The sequence below is a fragment of the Belonocnema kinseyi genome, chromosome 2 (assembly GCF_010883055.1).
Source record: "Belonocnema kinseyi isolate 2016_QV_RU_SX_M_011 chromosome 2, B_treatae_v1, whole genome shotgun sequence".
NCBI lineage: Eukaryota > Metazoa > Arthropoda > Insecta > Hymenoptera > Cynipidae > Belonocnema > Belonocnema kinseyi.
Window position 1 is genome coordinate 61,265,767 of NC_046658.1, and position 26,422 is coordinate 61,292,188.

Consider the following 26,422-nt stretch of genomic DNA (forward strand, 5'->3'; position numbering starts at 1 on the left):
AAAGTCAGCTTCGACGATTACGACATCTGATCATTACAACATAGTAACGACTCTTGATATTGCAAGTATTGCAAAGCTAAGGAGTCATTACTGTAATAAGCGACTTGAGTTTCTATATTTGCAATTTTATATTCCATCGTTCTTTATGCCTCGTATAACATCAATAACATTTATGTGAACTTTCAAAAAGAGTTTCAATATAACAATTTAAATTCAGATTAATTGGCAGGTTGCGACGAAAAAGGTTAGGAAATTGAATCACAGATTAGCAGGGCTGTCAAGCAGTGACTTTTAGCCAGTTTGTTTCAAGTCACTTTTTGGTCAATTTTGCGAAGAGAATGGTTAGCTTCGTCATATTATTTGATACGGTTTTATATTTGGTGTAAAAAAAGTAAATCTACAATAATTAGTTTATGTGTCGAATCCATAGAATATTCTACAGTATTAAAGTCCTCTTCAATATTAAAATAGCAATTACTTTAATTTGTGATTGTACTTTATTACAAAAAATTATGGTCGCGGAAAATTAGCTTAGGTCGACCCCAATTATTTTTCTTTCGAAATATCAATTTGCAAAATAGCCCAAAAAATTGACATATTAAGGTTTGGTTAAGGAGGTTATGACTAAGTTGCAGTTCGATAAATATGTATATTTTTTAATTCCACGATTATGAGATGAGGATCTGATCTACATATATCTTTTCTATAACACACATCAATGTGATATTTTTGTATATACCTTTGAATTTTTTCAATTAAACTTATAAGTAAAAATAAAATAATTTATTAAATTTATGTGAATAATAGTTTAAAAAATTAAATGAAATGGAATAACTTTATTAGACTTGCAATTAAATCAATTATACCATTATTCTAACCCCTACTTGAAAAATTTTTTTAAATAATTGTACTCTTGGTATTCAACCCCTGATTTAGTAATAGAGTTCTTTCTGGTCTTGTAAATGTTAAACGATAAAATAAATGTGTAATTGAATCGAAACTGTTAAGTCAATGCGTGTTTTTAGTCAGACCACAGGCCACCTTAGTCCATTATTAGCTTAAATAAGTCACTTTTCCAATTGTCAGAAGTTTACTAGTCTGTGACAGTTCTTTTGATCAGAAATTATAATTTTGGCCGCGCAAATGAAAAGTCCGATAATTAAAAAAAAAAAAATAAGTTTTCAGTCGCTTTTTTAAAAGCTGATATTTTTATTTAATTATATGATTATAGAACGAATGATTAAAAATAATTGGTGAATCAACTGTATCATTGAAGGTCCTTCTTTCGTGATACTTCTCTTGATGGAATTTCGTTTCGAGTTGGGTAGCTTATAATTAAAAATAAATCCGAAAAGGCGTAACCCTTAGAAGAACGTTAGTCGGCAATCGCATTAAAATAAATTATTTAAGTTGTAGCAATTTCGTGGGTCCCCAATGGCTAATATCAAGATAATGGAATGAGGTGCTTCCGATTCGCGAAAACTCGAAAAGGAGGCTGGCGATGTTGAAGGGCGTACTCTGGGGTCGAGAGGATGCCGAACAAGGGGTGGTAAAGGCGTTCCATGGAAAGGCGAAGAAGCTCTTCATGGAGCAAGGGTATCACGATGCCCGGGGTAATTGATAAGGAGGAATAAAATAATTGATAGATAAATTTTCACCCTGACAAATTTGAGAATGAGTTACGAGCTGAATCACCTTACAATGAATTTCAAGCTGCTGCGTTATTTTACCGTTCATCGAGTCCAACAGTTTTTACCCCAATCTTCATATTCATCATTATAATTTTAACTTTTGGAAAAAATGCTGAATTTATACTCTTTATTGTAGCAATTGAATTTTTTAGAGAATTTCCTCATGGAACTGCTACCGAGAATGTACGACTAGAAACCTCAACTTTTTTCATTAAAAGTGCATAACCTTTATTATTCTCTTAATTGAATTTCTACAGTAATTATCAAGATGCAATTTTACCTCTCATATTGCGTCAATTAAATTCTATTTTCGTGCAGATGTACTTCATTTATGAGATCGATAATAAAGCAGCGAATGTCTTTCTGTACTTTGAAGGATTCCTACGCATTAATATTGATGAGTCCGAAATATATAATGGGATTCATTGGTCATAAATTATTACCAAAGCTCGGAAATTTCACTTGATTATAGGAAATTTTAGTAAATGATTTTGGCATCTGAATGCAAAAATAGTAGAAGGCAGCAAAAGTAAAGGAAGGCTGGTTGAAAAGGAAGAAGGGAGTCAGAACGATTCGCTTTTGTGGGATACTTGACTTCGCGTGGTTGTGGGAAGGGGATGATGATTGTCTAGTAGGTACACTTGACTTAATTTTCATTCAGGACATTCCACGAAGGCAGGAATTTCAAGCCATTAAGCACTCGCTATCCTTCGACTAGCCCCTCGTGCGTAAGCTGATTTAAACTTGTACAACTTCACTTGCAAAGAGCAAACTAGAATCTGTACAAAATTATCTTCATTCAAGTATAAAAAGGAAGAAGCAGATTAGGAGATTGAGCATTTCACTTATTTTCTAGTCCGTATTTAGTATTATTGGGACCGAAACAGTATTCTGATTAAGTTTCATGTTTTTCGTGAAAGCATTAAAATAAAAATGTGCTTAATGCCTGATTCGTCTCCACAAGTCTTGGTGGTGTGGTGGACCCTTAACCGAGTAACTACCAAGCCTCCCTTCGTCTCTAAGAGCTGCTACCACCACGTCAGAATTATTCCGTATAATTATATTCGTTTCGCAACGACACCCCGGGGGCTCGAAATTGAAATTGAGCTTCCTCCTTCGTTGGTTCTTCCTTGTAGCCGCGAGACTCTTTAGACGCCCCTTCCTTTTCCCAGAGAGGTTTGCCTTATCCTTGTACTCAAATCTACCAATACAGGAAGAAAACTGTTTAGGTGAATCAGATATAATTAAATATTTCTTTTGAGAAATAATTTTGATTTTATTTTGCTGTAATGATTCTTTGAAATGAAAGAAATAAGATAGATAGGATTATTTAATTACGAGAAACTGCATAAAGAAATAAAAATGCTTATAATATCTGTTGATGAAAAATATTAAAGAACACGGTACATAATTCTGTTTAAATATAAATAATTTGGATAGTATTGGTAAAATTTTTTCATACTTCCTATTACATTTTTTTATGATAGGTAATCATATGCTAAGTGTAATAGATTTTTTTTGTTCTAGGTGAGTTCAACATAAATAATAATTTGCTAAAAGTCTCCCATGATTCTTAGTAAGTCACAGTTATCATGAAGCTTATTTTTAAGAAGGATTATACAAGACAAATTAACATTACTACAAAGCAACAATCAATTAGTATTAACTTTCTACTCTAAATATAATTTAAAGTTAATTAAGGCTAAGTCATTTTAACTCAAAAATAATTTTACTGACCTTTTTTTTACCCAGCTGATGGGTACATGAAGCGAGGTATCGACTTTAAAATTGGGATAATTCAGTAAAAGAAACTAATGCTTATTCTGCGTAGGTAGGGATTAAACCAGAAACATGTGGATAAAACTATTTTTAGGATAGTAGGAAATATCTTTAACCCTAGAACGATCCACGCAGCTGGCTCATCCTCTAACCGTACACCGGGGTTGTACGCTACCCCAAAATTGTGCCGTGGCTCAATGCTTTCAAATTCTAGTATAACAATTTTAAGGTAGAGAAAATTTTTTACATTTTGAAAATAGAAAACAATGGCAATAATAATATTCTGTTAATTTTTCAATAAATATTACATAGTTTGTTAAATATGAAAAAAGACCTTAAAACTCCGCAAAAACGACGTATTTTATAAAAAATAACGTAGTTTCTCAACAATATGACCGATCTAAACGCGCTACCTAAAGCGATATTCTCTTCCGCACATAACTCATACAAAACACAAATGATCTCGCTCGTAGACTGAGGTCGATTGCTGAATAGTTGAAGTGAATTATGGTTAGAGTCCCGAACCAAACCGCACATGCCCTTAGTCAGAAGCTTACCTTGAACTTTGAATGGGGTAGCGCACTACCCCGGTGGATCGCTCGAGGGTTAAGTGCATATAAGAAAGTCAAATACCTAAATTGAAAACAAGTTTGAAAAATTCACTTTAATAAAGGAAAAAAAATCCTTGAGTGTCTTTTATTGCGTACCTAAAAAGTTTTGAGCGATATCTTCCTTATTAGAAAAGTTATCTTCCAGGAGAAAAATAAAAAATCTGAAAGAACATCGGTTATGTGAGTATTTATTTCGGTTACATACCCTTCAATCTTTAAAATTTTGTACTGAATACTACTGCAACGTTTTCCGTAATATTCGACGGTAAGGTATATGTAGTGTTAGGGCTATTGTTACTAAATTCTCCGTAAGGGCAGCCCTGAACGAACTGGAAAATAGGTTAGTCTTACGAAAAATTACGTAACGGTCGTAAGTTTGTTAAAATTTAAGATGATTTTTATTATTCTCAACTATTAATTATCTTAAAACATTGAACGAAAGAATGGCAACAATATTCTTCTGGATTTGGTCCACATTATCTTTCCGTGAGAAAGGAAACAAAGTATAAAATATAATCTCCGATTTTTGGTAGGCCCTTAAAAAAGATTTAAGATTTTGAGATAAATAAAACATCATTCATAAATAATTGAATGATAGTTTTTAAACTCATTTTCAAGAAAAATAATAATTTCTCTTGCTTTTCACATTGCTGTATGATAAGTACACTTTTTAACTTACATATTTTATTTTGTACTTAGCACAGCGTATGTAAAATTTTATAATCAATAAAAAACAGAATCCCAAAATGTAAAACTTAGGTTTCTGTGCGTGTTTAGAATATAAGACAATCTTTTTGGACTTGTAAAACAAATCACTTTAATGTATATTCTTTATGATTATATTTGGTCTTGTTTAATTATTTCCCCCATCTTTCCTTTGCACTTCGGCCTCCTGATAGCTACTTTTAGAAAATTGCAAAACATATCTAAGCCAGTAATTATTCAAGATGTTTTGTGATTTTCAGCCACAAAACAGGGTTCTTTGAAGACAGAACAAGTTTCCGAGGGTAACTGACGTCTGTTCCGGTAATTTTTTGTCGAAAAGCTGGTATTGTCCTCGCTTAGGTCACAAAAAGTTAAATTCTCAACAACATCAATTAATGCAACTTTCGTATATTTATATTCCATGGTTCCGAACAAGCTATACAATTTGTATTATAAATAAATAAAATACTTATATTTATAGAAAATGTAGTCTCAAAGAATTTTAGAACAACAGGTTTTTTATGATTAAGTACTCGGCTTCTTAGAAAATCTAAACCATATCCTTAATATCAACGAATCTATATTTTGTGAAATTTTTATTTAATCTACTATAGTGATAGATAAACTTTATTGGCGACTATGTGTAGCCCCTAAAGCGGTTCCGCACTGATCAGCACAAATTAGCATAGCCAATTTATGTCTCCTCCCCTCTATCCTATAAATAACATGTTTATCGTTGTAATTTATGCACGTTGGGACGTGTGACTATTGCTAGTTATACGTATAGTGTTCATTTAGGATCTCCAGGAAAGTATAAATTTTCCAATGCCCTCGTTTAACATTTGCAAATTCATTACACCTTTATTAAATCGATTTTAAAAATTGTATTCTTAATACTAAATTAAAGATTCAGATTATATGACAAAATATGAAATTGAAAAGGAAAGAAGGACTTTAAATATTGTGAAATAGCCAATATGTATCAAAGGCATATACAAATTTTGGCGTGTTTATTTTATTATTTGTAATATTAAATCATTTTAAATTTAATATGACCGAGAGTATAAATGTGCGAATAGCAGTTACATAGATTAGCGTATTATCATTAAAATTACAATTAATGTGCGAACTAAGGCCATAAAGAGGTCCAAAAAAGGCGATTAGTTAAATCTTCAAAGGCGACTGGAAATTCGTATAGCCGAGGTAAAATCAGCATATGTCTATTTTTCGTAGATTTATTTTTCAGTTGGCTGAAATGTTTTGAAAATTGTTGACAAAGTAATGTTAAAGTGATAAAAGTGTAATTTTACTCGAAGGATTCACCGGCCTAGCCTCTGCTCACTAATCCGCTCTTCGTTCCTGTTATTATTACGCTTTTCTACCTAGAGAGCTACACCTTACAACTTTATTACTTGAGACCTGAGGTGTTATTGTTAGGTTCAGTTTATATTTCGAATCACCAAAAAAGTTCGTCTAGGCGCGGTTTATTGCACTCGCCATAAAGGCTTCACCTATTTTCCTACGAAAAGTGAAATTATCAGTTTTCTATATTTTTCAAACCATTTTTTTATGTTAAATCTTTGGCCATTTGAGTTGATTTTATCGAGATTCATTCTGAGATGCTTAAAGTATGCTCTGTACACATTTCACTTCACACAAACTTAATTAATGCGTAAAACATATAAATACTTATATAAGTCTGCAAATATTAAAATTTTGTTAAAATTCTACTTTTTGTACAATTGTTAGATAATGTTTCTGAAATATAAAAAGTTAGCAAAATCCATTCTGAACTCTCGGAGATCAAATAACTTCAAGATGGAATAAATTGGTTCATAAATTCTTATGAAAACTCGAACTTGAAAAAGAAAATGTACTTTGATGGATTTAACTACATAAGAGAAACGATTGCTTTTAGCGAGCTGAAAAATAACACTACAAGAAAAAATACACACATTCTAATTTTATCTAGGCCATATAAATTTTCAGTTGCCCATAAACATTTAAACAGTACGTTTTTCTGCACCACGTTAATGTATACTTATAATTAAGCTTTTAACCTCTATTTGATCTCGGCTCTTGGGTATTACTTTTACTTTTTAAAAAACAAATTAGAAGTAGTTTCAGTTTGTGATAAAGTACAAAATTGGCGATGTTCAAAACTGACAATTTTAATTTTGAATGCTTCAATTCCAAAAATTTTTACTTTAAAGTCCATTTTATGAAATTATTCTTTTAAGAATTTCTAAAATTAAAAAATGATTAAGTTCCTTTAGAATTTTGCGTAAAAAAAGGTAATCGGGATTATTGTACTTTTTGAAAACACTTTTACAGTCATATGTCAACAATCAAACACAAAATAAATTAACTGCGTTGAGGATTGAAGAGTCATTCATTTTTACCTTTTTTTGTTATATGAAAAGCTAGAATTAGGAAAATTGTCAAAATAGTGAACGACATTGTTGTTTCACTTGACGTGGCGCAGAAATGGAAAAAAGAGGTAAAACATGTGCACGCACGTCCAATCGTGCAGGGAGCAATCGATGCATTTCGATCAGTCAACACAAATGCCTATTCGTACTTGTATAAACACAAGCACGCAGTGTTGCTGAATACGCAGAGGCATACGAAGCAGCAACACACACACACACACACACACACACACTGTGTGGTCCTCTGTCACCTACAAGTGGAATAGGTCCGTACGATATGCAGCCATTTGCATACATATAGGGTCATTATAAATATACCGAGACCCTACAGCCTGTCCCTCCATCGCATCGTCCAGACTCATCAGAAGTGGTACATCCACTGTGGAACTGCCCAATGGCTCCGCTTATCCGTTATTGCGAACCAACTCTTTGCGTCTCTACGGAATTTCCGGTGTTATCAAACGTTTTTCTCCGGATTAGAGAGACAAGGGAACAACAAAATAATATATTAGCGTAATTAAATTAGCAGTGGTTCATTTGCTTAAAAAGAAACCTTTATCCCGGGTACTATTTTTTGAGAATTGCGTTGTATTTTCAGTCAAAGAACTTGTACAATAAGTTGCACATTCGTAAAATTGATTAACGAAGTAGCTTTAGTTTCCTGAAAAAAAACTCGAGCATATAATTATACCACCCCCCAGATTAATAACTAATGAAAAATATCATTCACGATATTTAGACATTCCCCTCTTTCATTTTACAAATATAGGTTGGCCATGGTATATCATGTCGGACGATGAAAAGTGCAAATAGATTATATTTGATGCATACAGCTGTGAAATAAAAATTCTGTAACTTTCTGAGTGAATGCAATAATGTTTATTAAAATATTTTCTGTGTTAGAGGGACATCAAATTTCTAGCCAACTTCGCTTAAATTCCTTTCCTTCGCAATAGGTTGCACGTGATAGTCACAACCGTAAACCTTGATGGGTTTATACGTTAACGTTGACGCTTGCCGAACACATTACAGATGCTAATAGAAGCAGCATAACAGATGTACCACGTAGAATACATTACCGTTTCGTTCGTCAGTCATTAGCTGGTAAAATACGAAATACGATTTTGTTGGCAAGTCCTCTCAGCATTAAACTTCTCCGTCACGTAAATCTATTTCCTCTGTTCTGTTAATCTTCCTAATTGATTAAAAAACAAGCCACTGAAAAATTTGGTCATTTGAATTCCCGTACGTTCTGTACACAAAATCACAATGCTTTTAATTAAGTTCCACACGTTAGTTCTAATTTTGTTCTAAATAAACTCAATGACATCGAGCATTGCATAAGAATTTTTTATTCAGTAAATTTAAATTTAAAAAATAAGAAAGCTAAACAATTAAAATGCGTGCTTTGTCTATTTCATTGTATAAATATAAAAACGGAGATATTAACTAAAAATATTCATATTCTTTTAAGATATTAGATGTATTATAATTAAGAGTATCTAATAAAGTGTTAAGTTCACGAAAGTCTGCCAACGATTTAATTATTAAGCCAACCTGTGGTCTCATACTCTTCCTTCCATCTGTTTTCGTGACTACAGACCGCAAGCAATTTTTAATTGATACTCACGGTACAAGACGGAAAAATTACCTGTGTTTCCTACTTTACCTTCCATAACTCTTAAATATTTTCAGCCTTCCCTTTAATGTCAAATTTTTGTTTCAAGTATCAGATATGAGCATACCGCCTTAAAAACGTTAGGTACATGTTTACAAACAAAAATTAATGACCATGGCTAAAGAAGATATCAATTCGCACATATTTTCTACAGTCTGGAAACATAATATTATTTAAAAATATAATTTAGAATATAAGCTCTCTTACTCGAGATGCGCAGAAGTAACACATGACTTCAATGACTGTCTTCTATTTCAGTTTGCAGGAATAAGAGTACTTACCCGACAAGACTATCTTAACACAAGATTTTAACAATCTGAAATTCACCTATAAGTGCAACGCACTTAACCTAACTACTTTCTCTTTATAAATTCATTTCATAATGTACAAAAATATATAAAAAATCATAATGAGTAACATTCTGTACTACATTAGAGTATTAACAAAATGAAAAAGAGTTTCAGAGGGATCTCTAAACGCCTCGACAAGTATCTTGATTTTTATAAATGGTTTCTACCTCAGTGGATGTAAGTGTCGCGATACAAGCGTTATTTCCTCTCGTGTTTCTGCAGTCAGAGTTTTGTGCGCCCTGCCTTACGATCCTCCGACCTATCCTTTTTCGGTCGGGCCTTTTCTCTTTTTCTCTCTCTCTTTCTCCTTTCTCTCTTGTTCGAAATCTGTCTTTCTTCCTCACTACTTCTCTCCCTCCATCCTCCTTTCCCCTGTTTCTCTGTTCCCTTCTCTCTCTTACCACCACCTCGGATGAACGAGCTAACCCCCACCTACCCCTCCAAGCAACCCCTCCAGTCGACGTCGTCGCTACCACTGCCGCCGCCACCGCCGCGATACATTGCGATACACGGCTCTTGTCTCAACGCTGCCTACCTACGAGCAGGACACAGCGCTTAGCCCATAGATACACTAGGCCACTAGGTACACTAGTCACCACCCCTTTAACCCGGATATCCCTCAGTACAACCAACTAACGCACGAGCTGTATTCATCCAACGTACGTTTGCCCGTCCGTATATTAAACCGTCCTTCGTGAACCAACACCACCTTCTCACAAGGCACAAACCCATACATACACATGCATCCATCGTAAACACGTGTGCCACACGTGTACAAAAGTGACACGCACGCGTACAAAATCAGTGCAAAGTGCCCAAGGATTTCTGACACAAGTTATATTCAATCGGGAGTGTCTGTACAATCACAAAAAGGTTTCTTGTCACCTCAAAAGTTATCAGTGCTAAGAGTGTATTTAATGCAAATTTGGCAAGTTTTAAAGAAATTTTAACCAAGCTACCTAGGCTTATCATAAAATAATATCGCGTAGTGATTTGCAATCTCGAATTTTCGGGAAACGACGATAAATGAATTAATCAACGATTAGTGCTGTGTCCTATTGTTTGGAATTTATCCATCCTGTGGGTCTGTGAAGTGAAGTCAGAAAAAATCTTACGAGTTTTAAAATTGAAAATTAAGTGGTGCATTCTAGTTTTAGTGGCTGTTGTCTGCTTTTTGCGAGCAGACTAATTACCTTGTGTTACGCTGCCGGTTTGTATAAGGTTGGAAAATAATATCGGGACCATAAAAGTGCTTGAAAGTAGCAACATCAAAAGTCAGATGATTTTATTTACATGTTAATCGCTTTCAATGTTCTTTCTCTTCGCATCTCTTTATCTCTCTAATTAATCCTTTAGGCATATAAAAACTAATTTTTCCCAGGACATATTCTCTAAGAACAATCGCGGTAATATCTTATTTCTCTTTTTATATATAAATGCTCACAAATCGGTACTCATGGAATTCTGATTAAACCATCGTCTCATTTTCAAAACTTCTACCCTGATAGCGACAAAGAAACGTTCTTTTTTCGTAGATGAATTTATGTTTCCGAGACAATACACTATGGTCATGGATATCTGAGTATCGATACACAAGATATATTTCCCATAAATTTTTTCTTAAATTCTCAACCCGTATAATTACTACATGCACACAAATTATATTTTTGTATGGATTAAATCTAAAGTTCTTGTTCTTATAATCGTACATCTTCTTCAAACCATTCCGGAAATATCACGCATTACTCTGACCATAGGTCTGAAAATTCGTTTCCTTTGATAAAACAAATCTTTAGTCTGATATCTGATCTCTTGCAGTCCTGCTCCCAGCCTTACCGACTTCCGGACTTTCAAGCAGCAGATAGCAGTTCTAAAGAAGTATCTTCACTCTAGAAGAGTAGCGTGTATAGGAAACCCATGAATAAAACTGTTCACGATTTCGCGTGGCCTAACCGGCGTGCTCAAAACAGTCGTGGTCTCGTTTCCCGCGCGCAAGCACAACCAGCTCACTGACACCGACATCGACGAGCCGACAACCAACGCCGCCACGAACCAACCCCTACACACAACAACCCAACGAGGTATCCCCCACTCTGAATCGCACAACAGCCAGAGCGGAAGTGCTAGTCAGTCGCCGAGCGACCTTCCGACATTACAGGTTAGCTTCAACCCTCCTTTTGAACCTTTTTCGTCATTGTCTTTCTCAGGCTCGCCACAGAACGTGCAATATTGCAACAAATTTCGCGACGGAAGTATTATCGCTCTATTTGATCAGAATCATTAGAGAAAGTTGCACTACTGCAAGGCATGATATCAGATGCCAATTAAATTCTTCGACCCATCCGATTCTTGTATTCTAAAGAGATCAGGCATGCAGACTCCGCGTGGCTGATCTAGGGGTTAGGGAATTCTTAATTCTGCGAGAGCAAAGACTAGGCCTGTTCTACAAGAGAATGTATCTTTGAAAGAGAAAGAAATTGAGGGCGCTATTAGCAAGTTTGTCTTATAAATTAATTGAATCTTTTTCGATTATTCAGATAAATTCAGTGCGATAGGAAGTAACTTTTTATCTTGAGACAAGTTCAAATTGTGATAATGATAAAAACGCGATCAGAGTTACTCTAAGTCTAAGTCGTGGTTACTGAAGAAGACGCGAAATCGGAGATTCCGACGTACTGCACACAAAAAGCAGTCCTTGTGTACTTGTTGAGCCACGAGCTCTCAGTTTAATATTTAATAAGAGTCGGAGAAGTGTGCTGCTGCTGCTCTTCCGCAACAACTGCTCTCGAGGCACGACGACGAATCACAAATTTGTCGACCAGAAGCGTTTCACAAGTCATAACTAAACTGTTGAATGTGCTGTAAACGTAAATAAAAGTATATATACCTAAAGGATTCCTTCTACAGTAACGAAAATAGGAGACGCTTGCGTCGAGCACGTGGTGAAGGGGCATCATATTCCGGGTCGAATAAAGTTTAAGTGACTCTATTCGCTCTCCTTTTACGGAGTCTTCGTCGAGATCAACCTCAACATCTGCACTTAAGAATTTCAGAACAGTTTAAATATAGGCACCGATTTAAGGTCTCAAGTTACCTTTTTGCGGGTAACTGTTCTCCAAAGTTCGTCCTTGAAATTTAGTTACAGTTAACAAACCAACTTAAGATTATCTGCAAGTTGTTCCAAGTTAGCAGAGCATTCTCGCTTGGTTAGAGACTCTGGAAATATTAAGTAGCAACTTGTTCCGAGAGTCAATCAATCTAGATTCGTCACCCAAGGATAACATTGAATCTCGAGGATTTAGTGTAATTTATAAGTGAATTGGAGAGAAGAAGGCAAGATCCCACCCGCAGGCAATCGAGAGCGAAAAGAGGGCCAGATCCAAGCGGTCCAGGCTCCCGTGAACATTAGTGACAACAGTAGCCGGTGTCTTCAACAAGAAGTTATCAACGGTACGCGTGGACGGGGGCAGTGGTGCAGTGCTTGCAGGGGAACAAGGGAAGTTGGGGTGGCCGCGTCATCGGGCAGTTTGGCTCCAAGTGCATCGGGCCCCGAGGCTACCGTGGTGGGTTGCCTGGTTGGAGTGTATCCGTGTTCTCATTCTTCCACGGGGCCCAGGGGCCCCACAAGTGCTCATCTAATCCAAGGCATCCCAGCGAACCAGCAGCTTCAAGGGGCCAGCTGTCGCGCCTGTTGCTGTGCCCATATCAACCACCATCAGCAGCCACCCACAGCGGTCCAGCTTACCAGCCAACGGGGCGGTCTATCGCTGAGGGTAGCGAGGGTGGCGTCCACCACCTCCATCCGAGCCACCCCCTACGCCCATCCCCAGCACCAGGGGCTGGGGCCAGAGTGCAGGTAAAACGTTTGACACATTTTAAGACAGTTACTTTTGTAGAAGCAAATTTTTTTAATTAATAAGGAATCAAGATAAAAAGTAATAGTTATCAAATCATAGATAATAATATCAAATAAAAAATAAATAATAAAAAGTCAACGCGATAATCGCGCATTCTCCCTACTTCTGCTACTTCTTCTGCTTCTTCTTGTTCGGAAAAATGATTTAACTTAAAATGAAAATATAAAGACATATTTGAAAGTAGCCCGGTGAAGTAAGATTGTGCGGCGAGGCGTTGGCGAAGTAATTAGAAACAAAAACCAAAAAACGAACCAAACAAAGGTGTAGGGAGGAGACGGGCGCAGTGGGTGGAGGTGGTGCGCACATCCTCGGCAGCCCGATGCTGTTTGTTCCGTTCACGGTGCCGACTTTCCCCACGACGCACCATCAGACGTCTCATCCGGTCCACCAAACGCACCATCAGCAGCTGCAACCCACCAACCAGAATCCGGTGCAGCAGCCGCCACCACCACAGCAGATCAGCCAGCTCAATCATCTCAACCATCAAGGGATCGTACCTGTGACGACCAATCAGCCCACTGTTCATAGTACCAGCTGTTCGCCGCAACAGCAGGCTACTACACCGAACAAGGTTAGACATGATCTTTTTAGTTGTTTACATGTTGGCTGTGGGTTCTTGATTAAACTCTTCATATGTGCATACATGTCTTAATCATAGATGCAGAAAAAAAAATAAACATCATGAATCATTATGATTTTATTAGTTTAGAAATTTGAATTTTATTAGGGTACAATTAGTGTAATTTTAGAACCTAGATGTGAATGAGGAATGTAGTGAAATTGTTTTCATATTATTTGAAAATCACAAGCAAGTGATGAAAACTGGAAGACATTGTCTTAAAGAGAATAGTTTCTGTTTAGTAATTTCTCAGGTTGCAAAGGCACACGCGTCATGTGTCTTCTTTTGATTTCTTTTTGCTAGTGCCCTCACCATATCCCGTGTTGCGAAGAGATTTTATTATCCTGGCGTGGATTCAAGTCAATTTTCTTTAGCGAGCTATAACTCGGCGAAGGATATGCCATAGTCGAAACATGGTCCATGGCTTGCCGTGGTTGGCAGAGAGAACGTGGCTTAATTTCCAAAGTCTGGCAGTGCGGGGTGTTTGACGTGGTTTTCCTCCTCCTTTGGCGCCTTCTTGCCATCCAGAAGGAAAGATACATCTAGTTCTCAAGCGACTCATCAGTTATCAGGATAGGTGTGAAATGAAATTTAAAAGGAAAATTTCACATCCCCTGCTTATCGTTACCTTCTTATTCTGGTAAATATTTGGATTTTAATGTATAATCAGTTAAATTAAATCTATAAGAAGTAATTCTTACTAAGAATGGAAGGGAGGGGTTTTGTTTGTACGAAGTTTTGATTGAAATGAAAACCATATAATAGGTAAGACTAATAAATGTCTAGGATAGAGAGTTAAAGATGGCTTGATAGCTTGTTCTCGAGAATGAAGGAGGAAGAAAGCGAAGAAAAGACGAGATACCTAACTTCTAAAGGGAGGGAAACTGCTCCTGTCTTGGTATAACGTGAAGAACGGAAGAAGGGGCGGGAAGACTTTGAGGGCTGCTCACGTAACTTTATTAATTAAAGGCTGTTAGTCCCTGTTGCTCGATACACTTTGGATATATGTATACGAGACATGATGGTGTATCTGCACGAAGACAATTGTACCTGCATTATTGGTTTCTTTACTGTAAGAGATTAACAAAAATTATAGATTCTATTACTTTTTCCAATCAAAACCGTTACTAGAATATTTTGTTCAATAGTACTAAACTTTTCAATTTTCCAATGTTGCACATGAGTTTTATAACGCTCATGAAATTCGCTTTTGGAACCATGAATAATCCAAGTTTTTAAACTCCCATGAGTTATGACACTAGTGGGCATGGCAATCAACTCTTTTTCAGCATTGGAAATTGAAGCAGCTTTAAAAACTGCATCAGTATTTATGCCACTAAAGTTCATCATTTAACCTTTAAAAATAACAATTTACATGAAAAAGGATTCTTAACAGTCCTAGTAAATTAAATGTTACGCTTTTATTAGTAAAGCATATTCGAAACCATTGTTTTGCGACGTGCAGTAATTATGATATCGATCAAGGATTGCAGTGCATTTAAAATTAAAATCCCATTTTACACTCTAGATTGTAATTTCATTATATTTTGTACCGTTTTTTTTCTGTCTATGCAACCTTATTTTTCTTTCAAGTGCTTTCCACACGGTTAAAATTTTCTACATACTATCTTATTTTACTGTACATGAGTACAGAATTTTAGGTTACGAAATTAGAGAGAAATCTGAATTCTAGAGGTGTTAAAAAGATTTTCCGATATAAAAATTTAGTTTAAAAGGTTGTTTGAACAACTGATTGTTTTTTTATTTAAAAAATAATTTTTAAGGTTTCTCCTTTTAAGATGTTGAAACCTAAATAACAAAATACTTTCGATAGGTGTGAATGTCCTAGGCTCTCGAGATATGCTGATAAAGACTTCATTTATTTTAAAGAAGAGAATGTAAATGCTTTCTGACAAGCGTTACCACTTAACTTGCCGTAATTAAGAAATTTCATTTTGTTTCATATAGGTCGAGGGTTGGAAATATAGCAGCGTGCGAGACGTTGAGAAATTCCTGTTCATTGCAATGTGGGCGAGAGGGTTCTGTCGTGGCAGGGGTGGACGTCATGGTGGGATTGGGTAAGCGGGGTGAAGATCAAAGCCCTGGTGATGATTTCATTACTACACGCCACTCGCCTGCTTCGTCGGAATATCAAAAGAGTACAGTCAGAACCCTAGTGTACAAGTATGGCAGTCGTACCAACACGGCACGAAGGTCTTCCGTGCATTACAATGCTTTTTTTGCCAGGCTGAAAAAAGACCTGTAGAAAAGCTAAAGGGAGAAAACCAGCTTCCAGTGTTTCGAGGCTCGACAGCAAGATCTACTCCTTTCCTCATTTTCTCTCTTTGTCTGCCCAGAGGGAAGAATATTATTACCTCAAGCTGCCGCCTATTGTCAAAATAAGCTTTTCGCGAAATCTTCGAAATAAAAACGGCAGTAGAAAGATTTTTCTCTGCTTGGGAATAAGATACTTATAATTGAAATACTTCCAAGGATATTCTCCCCTTCAATCACATTATTGTGAGATCGACATTTCAATTCCGGAAGTCGCAATATTAACGACATTAGAGTGGCGATCCTGTTTTTAAGGATATATATCACTATATAAAGATACTTGTAACTTATTGCAATCACCTTATAATGACGCTCAATCAATTATTTTATCATCATTATTTTCCACGGTAATTGTTTTATTGTATATTTTTTAGAAAAACTGGTACTTATATTTTATTATTGTCTGTTTTTTAAAATTAATTAAAATTTTGTTGTTTGCCTTTATTCAAAAAGTTCGTACTTCAGCCTGGAACGAGTTTCGCAAATAAAAACCATACAGTAAAAGATATGTCTGTCCAATATACGTTTTAATTAAATCTTTTATCTACAATTTCTTTCATATTAAAAATGAACTTTTCATATGACAATAAACATTGCTATATGTGGACGCTACATATGGAGTCATCGATTAAGTAGAAATTAAAATTTAAACTGGGAAACTTTGCAAGTGCCGAGAAGCCATGCGAACCACGGATCGTACAGCATCTATACATAATGCAATGACACACGTCTGATTTGCTCCGGAGCAGTACACATAAGAGAGGGACGTAAATTTGAGAGGAAAGTAGTGTTTGTATGCGTATTGGTTGAGTGAGTGAGAATTTAAAAAGGGGGATAGCGAAAAAAAAATAGAGAGCATGAGTTGTGTCAAAAAGTCTGGAGTGAGCAGGAGAAGGGGTAGGTACGGTACTGAATGTAAATGCCCCACATTTGTTACTTGGTGAGTATGACCCGGTGTTTGTTTGTGTTTGCGGTCCAAGCCCAGCGTAACGCAGAGCAGGATGCTTCGGTGCTCTCCTTTTTACTTTCATTTTTATGCCTGCCTTTTCTTTGTTTTTATACGTATTTTCTCCTGTCCGATACTGCTCCGGGACCCTCATTTGTAAAATTTTATGACGGCCTCTAGCGAGCCCTCGGGTTCTTTCGATTACCAGACTTCAACCTGAGTTTTTCAGAACTTGAGTTCGATTACAAACTATCACGCGAGAGCCTGCAATTAGTCTACAATTCTGTTTTTCAGTTATAGACAAATCAATTAGAGATTTCTGGGTTCAAAAATGTAAATAAAAAGTATTTTAAGCCCCTCTGCCTTGAACTAAATTGGTATAATTTGAAGTCTTCAATCAAATATATAGTAGTTTAGTTTTCCCCGATATTTTTATTTCAAAGTAAAATTTTTCCAGTTTTTCAAAGGCCAGATTTCCGCTTTTTCAAATTAGTATCCTATGCTACTTTTTGCTGAATAATCACATCATTTTAAAAAATTTCTTATAATGTTTAACCAATTTCTATTTGTTTAAACAATTATCATTTGCTCAAGTAGTTATTTTTCGGTAGCAAAAATATGAAATAAAATAGAAGAAATACAATTAATAATAATTTTTAAACTATTTTTTGAATCGCAATTATTTTAACAAATTATATTTGTTTAAACAACTAAAAAGTAGTGAATTTATTCTTTATATACACTATTCAGTCATAAACTTAATTGTATGTGTTCTATTTTATTTCATTTATTTAGTTATCGAAAAAAAACTGCTTGAGCAAATAAAGATCGTTTAACGAAATAGAAATTTATTAAACTTTATAGGAATATATCAAAATTATCTAGTTATTCAAAAAAACGTAGCATAAGATACTAATTTAAAAAGAAAGTTGATATCTCTGGTTCAATTTTTAGCAATTTTAAAAATAGACAAACAATTATATTTCAATATATATATTCAGTATTGAAATATCAGCCACACTGTAAAATAACTTTGACCGTTGTTATTACTAACAAGGTCAATTCACATTAATTAATAATTTACATTTTTTCAAACAATGAAAAATTGTTTAAAGAGTCCTGATAAATATTCAAATTAGCTGTTTTGCTCTGTAGCTCGAAAAGCGTTTTTTGGACAGCCCTAATGCAAATGTAGCTTTTAACTTCAATAATTTCTTTTTATAAACAACTGCTCTCTTACGTATCAGAATAAGGCTGGAAATAAAACGAAAGTTCAGCAATAACAGAATTCTTATCTGGCAGTGAGCCATTCTCACTGTAGGTATACTTGTAACCGAAGCGCCAGCCTGACTCAAACAGGCTGTTTCTACTGAACCATCACTATGTGCTTCCTTGCCAGAGGAAAACTTTTCTCCGTTGCAGAAACGCAATTGCTCTTATTTACTTTTTTTCTGAAAAAAATCGATTTACCTTTTAAATGTGTTTTCTAAATCGTGATTAGAACAGACAGAGAGAGAGAGAGAGGGACTGAATACTTCAAATAAAAACTGTCTCCAGAAGCTTAGAACGTACATTATTATTAATTAAAATTGAAAGAATATATTCTCCATTTATCAATATAATTTAAAGTTCCATTACGATCAATCTTTTCTTTACAATATATAGATTTTTTAATTTGAGTTATTTCGAACTAAAGAAGTAAATTTTTAAAGGTTGTAAATACATTGAGAATTTAGAGCGCTTAAGAGCAAGGTCGCAGTCTTGAATATTAAATTATGACTATATTGCAAAAGAGGTGAGTCGTTTTAATTAAACTTATCGCTTATGTGTTCATGAGTAACATGTTTCGAAATGCACCATTTCTGTTATTTCATTTAAACGAGACTGGAGGTTCGATTTCTCGCAAACTTAATGATGCCAATTATTCTATGGTTTATTGCATCGTAAATGCAAATACTCATATCGTTATACTCCTTCAGAACTTTAATGTTTTGATAATGCATTTCGTCGTTATTATACTTCCATATTTCAGTAATTATATTACATTAGAGTGTAATTTTATCCAGACTAATAGTAATTACTTCTCAGGGGTTGAACCCTCATTGTTTTTCTTCTTTCTACTTTAGTTGATTTTTCATACCATCACAAGGGGAACATTGTTCTCCCCTTTCAGATCCAAGTTATATTCGCAGTTGAGATGCAAAGGGCTTGAATGAAAGAAGATACTCCAATATCGCGAGATAAGAAGAGTGAGCTCATTCTGCATAATATAATTATAAATTATCGATCCCGGAGTATTCGTACATGTTAGAAAGGCGAGAAAATGGGAATTGTAAATCAAAAGAGAAGGTAGATAGAAATTAACCTAAGCCAGATGTTTTCTCTCACATTATTATATAATGTTAATTTGAGTTTGAACGCGCCAAGAGCTTTGTTCCACAGTTTTCAAACTTTTGCGAGGAGTTATCGAACCATGAAGATGTCTATGCACATTGCATTATGTGTATTCAGGTGTGAGAAGAGCGGACGACAAAATGTAATTAACTGCCGCGGAAATAATTAAACGTTTATGCACCCATGCATGTAGGATTAATATTGAATCTAGTTATCAAGCTCGCTACTTCAAACTACTTGTTATTTCAACATTTTAGGATAATTTCGACGATAAAATATGACCTAGTATTAACAATTCTATCCGCTGAATAGTAACAGGCTCGAATCGTTTTTGATACGTTTTTATTTCCGTAACATTTTTTCCATAGCCTTTCTTATCTAATACTTTTGAATAAAGATACGTTTACCACCAAATTGGGTAAATGTGTCAATTCCTTTGCGTGAATTTATTTGTTTTTATACATTTTCATTTTGTAAAATGAACGAAACGTTCATACAAAAAAATGTAACGAACCTTTTGTTTGTATATACTAGGATACATTCAGTAAATATTAAATTAGCCTCCAAAACATAAAAATCAAGTGTAAATTTAAAGAATCATAAAAATGCAAAAAATTTCATCTTTGAAATTGAAAACAGGAACGTCCTCGATATAATTAATGCCTTCACCCTATATGTAGAAATTTTCCGTCTCAGAGTTTCAGTTATGACTTTTAAACCATCTATTCTTCGTTTTTATTTAGATGAAAACTGTGATATGTGTTAAATAAGTATACGATTGGAATATTGTAAATTAGGATTTTAGCTTTCTTCTCTATTTTTCCTTAGTTTCCTTGTTTGCTCTAAGAAGTTTTAAGGCCTTCAAAACTTGGAGCTAGAACTAGATAAACAGAACTGTAGAAACAGTTTTAGAACAACATAAAACAATTGGAATTTGTCTCTTACCCCGCAAATCGAAATTTTCTAAAAAATTCCCTGTGGTTTCTCGAAAATTGTGAATCCTCCGAATGTTAATGTAAAAAACGCGTTTAGAAAGAAAAGTATATAAATTTTCAGATTTATATTTATAGAACAATGTAGGAAAATGTAAATTTTTGCCAACCTAGAAATTCATAATTATCTAGAAAATTTCCTGTTGTTACTAGGGAATTGTTAAATTAACGAGAAGTGAGAATTTGAACTAGGTAGATCCAAAGAAACACTTTTTGAAGGCGAACACTATTAATTGTCAGGATCAATCTTTGATGCGCAAAGCTGGATCATTTTGATCTGAGTTGGACAGTCAAAATATTTGGAAAAGACTTATTTCCCGGGGTTCACTTTTTAGTAGTGAATTTTGAAACATTTCGAAATGGAGAAAAGCTTGATTTTGTATTAAAGGTCAAACGCCTATTTGAATAAAACGAGCTTGTTCGATATAAATTTTGGAAAAAGTGGTCCTGTTTCGGAAAAGAGAAAAAACGGAAGGTCAAAAAATGTGCTATAATACATGCAAATTCACAGAAGCGAGTTTGCTGTTCATCCACGAACTCTATTATTCTTTTTACGGAATAATGCGCGTAAAGTCGAATTGCAATCCATTTTTTGTAAAGCTTTTTCCCTTCCTCTCTCCTTGGCGTGTTCTCTTTGGCGAGTTCTTTCAAATGTATACCTTTTTAAAGTTACTTAGATAAAATGTGTGCAATTCGTCAAGTAATTAATTTTTCTAAATTAAAAATTAATAGTATTACATTTCTTTAATCTTTAAAGCAAGGTATATATCTGTCAAAATTAGAAAATTATTCAAGAAACAGGATGTCTAATCACCTGGAAAACTTGGATTCGTGAAGATATTGTCATACACGTGGAGTAACCTAAAAATATCAAAAAAATTTGTTTAGAGTCAAGGAATTTGAAGAGTTGAAGGTTTAATTAGTTAACTGGAAATTTGTTCTTTTGTTGAAAATCCGTCCTTTTCTGTAGAAAAAGAATTTCGTTTAAAAATGTAACAGATTTGGTGACATTTTTGTTCTCTGACTGAAAAATCTTTCTTAGTTGATATCTTTTGTTTTTATAGAATTTCACTCTTTTTCATTTTAAATCAGAACCTATTTTGTTTAAAAATTTACTGTTCAGGTTGAAGATTGAACTATTTTTTTCAAACAATTTAAAAAAAATTAAAATTGTAATTATTCTGTTGATAATTAATTTGTTTTGTTTGAAACTGGTCTTTTTTGGTAAAAAATTAATGTTGTTGGATTAAAACCCAACTATGTTAGTTAAAGACTCATAATTTTGGTTGATAATTCTTCTTTTTGGATTAAAATCTAACTATTTTTTCCAATAAAAAATTAACTGCCATTATTTTTAATTAAAAATTTAACTTTTTCAGTCGAATATTAAACACTTTTTTTTAAATTCATGTATTTTGTTTAAATTTTGTTATTTTTGGTAAAACATTAATCTTTTAGACTAAAAATTTATCTTCTTGGTTCAATATTCAACGATTCCAGTTGCAGATTCATTAGTTCAATATTTATTACACAAACACACACAGACAGATATATATAATTAAAAATTTGTCATAAGGACAACCGCAGGATTTCGCCGGGAGCGGGTGCTAATCTGAAAAATTGCACCCGCTTCCAGCGAAATCGCGGTAAAATGTCAGCCATAACCACGTCTCACAACCGTGAGATAGGTGGTTACAGTCTGTAAAGGAATCAATACGACGATCCAGCAAAAGCCTCGTGGACCCTAAGAACACGGAGCGACCCAAGGACAACCGCCTTCTGCATTTTTCCCATATATCTTAGAAACTTTTATCATTAAGAAATTACTTATTCTTAAACAAAGTTGCTTTAAAAAAACAACAACATGGTTATTTACTTTTACATATAATACCAATTGTGCCATTTTAACACATATAAATATTCAGAAGAACTAAGAAAACTGATTTATAGTGAACTCGAAAATTTGTACACTTAAATATTTCAAGTGATCGTTTAAAAATGTCAATTACTTAAATTGCTTCTTGCTGTGGAAAAATTAACCTGGAAAAATTTGAGATACTTGAAAAAAAATGAAATTTTCACGGAATTTTCTTCCAGAAACTTAGAAGACACCTTGAGAAATCATTTTTAAATATGATTTTCTGTACTACATGTTACCAAGAAACAACTTATTTAAGTAGATGCACAGAAGGTATAATGCACTATACCTTGAATACAATATTAACCGCCTTTGATGGAAGTACTATTTAACATTTGGGAATTAACCCTCAGTTACCCCCTGTATTTTAGTGTTCGTCGTTACCCCAGGGGGGTCAAAAATACCCGGCCCGTTTTCTCAGGCTTGTATCTCAGCAACAAATAGGTCAATTAAAGTCAACTTTTTTTACTGAAAAGCTGTTTTTGTGCTCTAAAAGACACTGTCACAAGAAATACTGTAAAATGAAAATTGTATCTGAATTAAAAAAAAAATTTGTTTAGAAAATCTTAGTGAATGTTTGTTTTCAAAATTATGTAAATCTAAGTTAAATAACGATGAAAGTATTTATATTGCGTGATTTCAAAAGATAAAGAGTCGCACTTTTAGATGATAAAGGCGACATAATTATTGGTTCCATAAAGTATAATTATTTTCTTATGTGAAAATTGCAAAAAATTGAAAAACCTTTAAAAATATTATTTGATTCAAAATCATGCAATATGTATAAAATGATATAAAAAAGAACAAGAAAATGCGTTAAAAACAAGTTTATTTCATTTTCTGAAATACAATTCTTATTTCAGTGTGCGCAATATTGGCACAGTTTCGCTGTGTGTTCATGACATAAGGCTCTATTACAACACAGACATTTGTACTACGTTTTTCGATCAAGAGAATGATGACAATATCCACATCGCGTGTGCTTTGCTAGTTCATTATCAGCTATTAAATCACGAGGATCTTGAACTTCGGGAATCTCGTCGTACGTGAGAAATTCTTCTGTTTCATACGCAAGGGAGCATGAATTCCCGGCTGTTCTAAACGTCTCCGCAAAAGAGGTTTCACTAACTCAAAACTCAAATCTAAAATAAAAATCAGAAAAACATTAACTTTCGATTCTAAAAATTTAGTTGGAAAAGCATATTATTATACTTTTTTTTACAAATATATAGTTTTTTACCTGTGATACTCGAGAGGCCTTGCTTCACGATCCGTCTCTGTCGATGGATGTTTCCGGGGAGAAATTTCTATAAAATGAAGAAAGTACAACATGTTAATCAAAGTTACTCTCGCGTCGCACAATCTCTCCTTAAATTTTATTATTGGACACAAGAAAAAAATGTAAATGGAGAACTTACTTACGTTTTGTATTTCTCTCCAGATCAATTTTTGTAACGTTGTTACCCCACAGGGGTCTAAAAGGCACAAATCGAACTTTCAAACTGTCGCTTTCGGTGTGACAAGCCGAACTGAGTCTTATTATGGGTACAGCATGGACTAGGGAATAAAATACATAAAACTGCAAAACGGTTTCACTGATTTTCGCAGATAATCGATTTCTTTTTGAATATCAAATCGAGCACCAATATACTATTTCATTTCAAAAACCAATTAATTTCTGAAAAAATATACCGCAGTGGATCGGCTTACAACCAATTCATTTTATAACAGTGATTTTCAGACTGGAGAGCAAAGAGTTGCACGGAACCTTTTTCATTTTTCACTCGGACAGTGAAAAATAAACACGCCATTTTTAGTGTTCTAACAGATTCAGATATTAAAACCTCCATTTAATATTTAACATGCTCAGAGAAATTAAAAAAAAAACAAATCTGATAGGGTTATCTTTCAAAGTTTAACGATATAACAGTGAATGATTGGGAAAATTAATAAATAATCGTGATTTTTTTGATAAAAAATTAGTCATAAGTTGAAAAAAGTTCTTAGTTGAATCGAGTGACTTCTGTCATTCATAGAGTATTTCATCGATTCTTGTGTGAAAAAGCGAAACTCAAGAATCACCTAACGGATTGCATAGAATAATATTTCTTGCAGAGATTTTCAATTCCTCGGGTGATGGGATAGAAGCAGCCATCTAGTGTCTGAAGGCTCTCCTCATCCCAGTATGAAAAGCCTCTCACCCCTTTCCATTTCTGCATTCGCTTGCCCAGTCCAACGACTCTTCGCCACGAATAAAATACGCTTGTTATGAGTAGAGCATATTGTTGCTTAAAGCCATACACGTACAATGAACGTGCCAGCGTGAAATGCATATTGATCCCGTCAGTTTGAAATTTTCGCCCAATCTACCCCAGAAATATACGCGGACGTACATCAGGGCCTCCCTGAACACGTCTCGTGTAGATCGTTATTCTCGTTATTGAAGAGCATTTCGAAGAGTCGTAAAATGTTTCGACGTCGGGAGCATGACGAGCAGAACTTATTACGAATTCTAACAATAAGAATAATTTCCGATATCTTGTGAAATTTCATATCTTAATTTTTCGAAACCTGTGTGAGAAATTTGATGCAAGAGAAACTCGAGTTAACTCTCGAGAGTGTAAGATATTGATACATAAAAGTACCTATCGGTTTTAATGTATGTTGGGTACTGTAAAATTTAAATTAAATGATCGCTCATTTCAATTCATGTAATCAAGATACAGGCATAATCGCCAAATGATACTCTAACGTTAAGCTAAGCTTTCTTACTCGTTCTCAAAATACATGTTTCGAATGTTGCTACAAGGAATTTGAAAAATAAAGTGAAATAATAAATATAACGCATTCAAAAAAGTTAAATAATATTTGTTAGTGTAATTTTTAATTTATATAATTTTTAAGGATACACACTAAATGTCAATATTATACAATGAAACAAGCTAAAGTTATTCAAACTACGTAAAAGCAATTAATTTATCTGCCATAATAACTTAACTAGCAAAAAAATTTGCGATTTATTTTATGAGACTACAAGGTGATTGCCCAGGTAGCATAATCAAATATAGTTGGAAATATTATATGTAATTCACATTTGTTGTAAAAATTTGTTGTATAAAACAAATGCTAATTATACATATAATTTTTTCAACCGTATACAAAGTATATACAGGGTGTCTAAAAAGCCCCGGGATGGTTGGATATTTCCTCTGGTAAAATATTTTTCAACAAAGTGAAGGTCATTCCTAAAGTAGATTTCAACGAGGAATTCAAAGGTGACCTTCATTTTGACCTTGAATTTGACCTTCATGGCTTTTTAAAGATCTACTTTGTTTCTTCAGGTGGAAACTCCCTTTTTTTACATCTGCAATCGATAGAGCGGAAAATTTTAGGTTTATATACGTACCCAAGTCATATCTTAATTGTACCGTTGAAGGTGAGTTAGAGGTTATTTGAAATTAACAAAGTTTTCTAACAGGTAAGTGTAATTCCTGAAGTAAATTTCAGCGAGGAATTTAATGGTGATCTTCATTTTGAACTTGAAGTTGACCTTCATGGCTTTTTGAAGGTCAACTTTGTTTTTTTAATGTAAACCCCCTTTTTTTAACTGAAATCGATAGAGCGGAAAATTCTACGTTTAGGTACGTACCTAAGGCATAGGTAAATTATAACGTTCAAGGTCAGTTAGAGGTTATTTGAAATTAACAAAGTTTTCCAAGAGGTCAGTGTAATTCCTGAAGTAAATTTCAACAAGGAATTCATTGGTGAGCTCTGTATTGATCTTGGTTACAGCGTTTTGAATATTATAAAATCATAAAGAAATTTTTCATTAAAAGTTCCAGGTGTTCTGGTGAGAGTTATGTGCCTCCCCGAACAGTATTACGAGTATATACTTACTATCCTTCGCTAAAAGATTATTGTGGCGCAAGCTAAACTTTCGAAACGAAAGAGGGTATCTGTACCAGGTGTATACATATGAAACCGGTATTGCCATCTAGCGGCCAGTAGGCACACTTGTAGGCACTGTCGGAACTTACCATTTGTGCTAATTGGCGT

General features: G+C 34.4%; 1 protein-coding gene across 1 annotated transcript in view; it reads left to right on the plus strand.

The window, feature by feature from the left end:
* The first annotated feature begins 10,363 nt into the window (after positions 1-10,363).
* Positions 10,364-26,422, plus strand: part of LOC117168023 (nucleolysin TIAR-like) — a 1,157,331-nt gene continuing 1,141,272 nt past the window's right edge. Inside the window, exons 1-3 of the mRNA XM_033353341.1 lie at positions 10,364-10,467; positions 11,784-13,102; positions 13,425-13,734. Coding sequence (XP_033209232.1) covers positions 13,483-13,734 — 252 coding nt within the window. The 5' untranslated portion in view covers positions 10,364-10,467; positions 11,784-13,102; positions 13,425-13,482. The remainder of the gene's footprint in view (positions 10,468-11,783; positions 13,103-13,424; positions 13,735-26,422) is intronic.